This window comes from Poecilia formosa, unplaced genomic scaffold, assembly GCF_000485575.1.
Source record: "Poecilia formosa unplaced genomic scaffold, Poecilia_formosa-5.1.2 Scaffold1094, whole genome shotgun sequence".
Classification (NCBI taxonomy): Eukaryota; Metazoa; Chordata; class Actinopteri; order Cyprinodontiformes; family Poeciliidae; genus Poecilia; species Poecilia formosa.
In genome coordinates, this window is record NW_006801033.1 from 20,261 (window position 1) to 21,528 (window position 1,268).

At 43.8% G+C, this 1,268-nt stretch overlaps 1 protein-coding gene across 1 annotated transcript in view; it reads right to left on the reverse strand.

Moving 5' to 3' along the window:
• LOC103132509 (rap1 GTPase-GDP dissociation stimulator 1-like) overlaps positions 1 to 419 on the reverse strand; it is a 15,847-nt gene extending 15,428 nt beyond the window's left edge. The window contains exon 1 of the mRNA XM_007544311.2: positions 266 to 419. Coding sequence (XP_007544373.2) covers positions 266 to 368 — 103 coding nt within the window. The 5' untranslated portion in view covers positions 369 to 419. The remainder of the gene's footprint in view (positions 1 to 265) is intronic.
• Positions 420 to 1,268: the final 849 nt, after the last annotated feature.

Consider the following 1,268-nt stretch of genomic DNA (forward strand, 5'->3'; position numbering starts at 1 on the left):
GATCGGCACACCTCTAATCTTTACATTTTCTGTCAATTTAACATTTCTTAATATAAAAACACGGTGGACAGCCACGGTGCCCTGACCACCCAGCTTAGAAAGTTTTCTGGTGGAAACCCTGCAACTCTGCATTTATGAGAGGTTTGAGTGAAGAAGGGCCAGTCAGGAAAGGCTCTGATCACGCTAACACGTGGCTTTCCTTTATCCAAGAAGAGACCATCCTTAGCAGACAAACCTGGTCACTGACTTGGCAAGAGGAACTTACCGTTTTTGGCCATCTCTGCTATGATGTTGGCGACCTTCGGGGTGCAGGAAGACTGAGGGTTGAGCAGGGTGGGGAGCAGGGATAGGATGCCCATCTCCTGCATCTTTCTGCTGGCCTCCGTGTCTGCAGGAGGAAATCACAGAGAACTCAGTTCTGAAGACATGAAGCTAACACATCGTGATGATACTGTGACCAAACTTAAGTGTTTTTTTTTTGTTTGTTTTTTTAAATGTAAAACTAAATGTAAATATTGCACATATGTTTTTGAAGAGTTGTCTAGGCCTGTCACAATAACAAATTTTGCTGGACGATTAATTGTCTCAAAAATTATTGCAATAAATAAAAACATTGTTTGAAGACCATCTTAAACTGATGTAATGGTAATGACTAGAGGTGTGCCGATCGGCCACTGATCATAATCGGCCGATTTCCATGAAAAAGTGTATTATTGGTGATCGCCGATCACTGTCTCTTGTTGCCGATCACCTGCATCTCAATTCGCAGCCTGCCTGAACAGCTCTTCTCCCCTTTCCTTCACACTGCGCAAGGATGCAGCAACAAATCCTAAGCGATATGGTGAGGAACTATAAAGCTCTGAGAGTGAATGGGGAAGTTTGGGTGTACCGTCGAAGAAATACCTCGGAGGTGAAGCACGTCAAAATGCATCAACACAACCAATTTAATATGACGTTTAAAAAAAAAAAAAACACTTGAGGGAGTTTGGCTACATCGACGCTCACTGCAGGAAAAAAAAGGGACATCCGGAGCGATCAGATAGCAGGTAAAGCAGACTCACAGCTACCATTACTCACCCAGAAGAGCATAATGGTCAGAAACCTAAACAAATAACCCGAAAAATAATTAATGTCAACAAGCTAGCTGTGTAAGATGCTGGTTCTGCTCCCGCTGTTGGACCGTCACTGCGCGCTACAGGTGGTAATATTTCACAGACGAAGCTTCACTTCTGCTCCACCCACAGTGAACACCGAACGTCTGCTTAAAG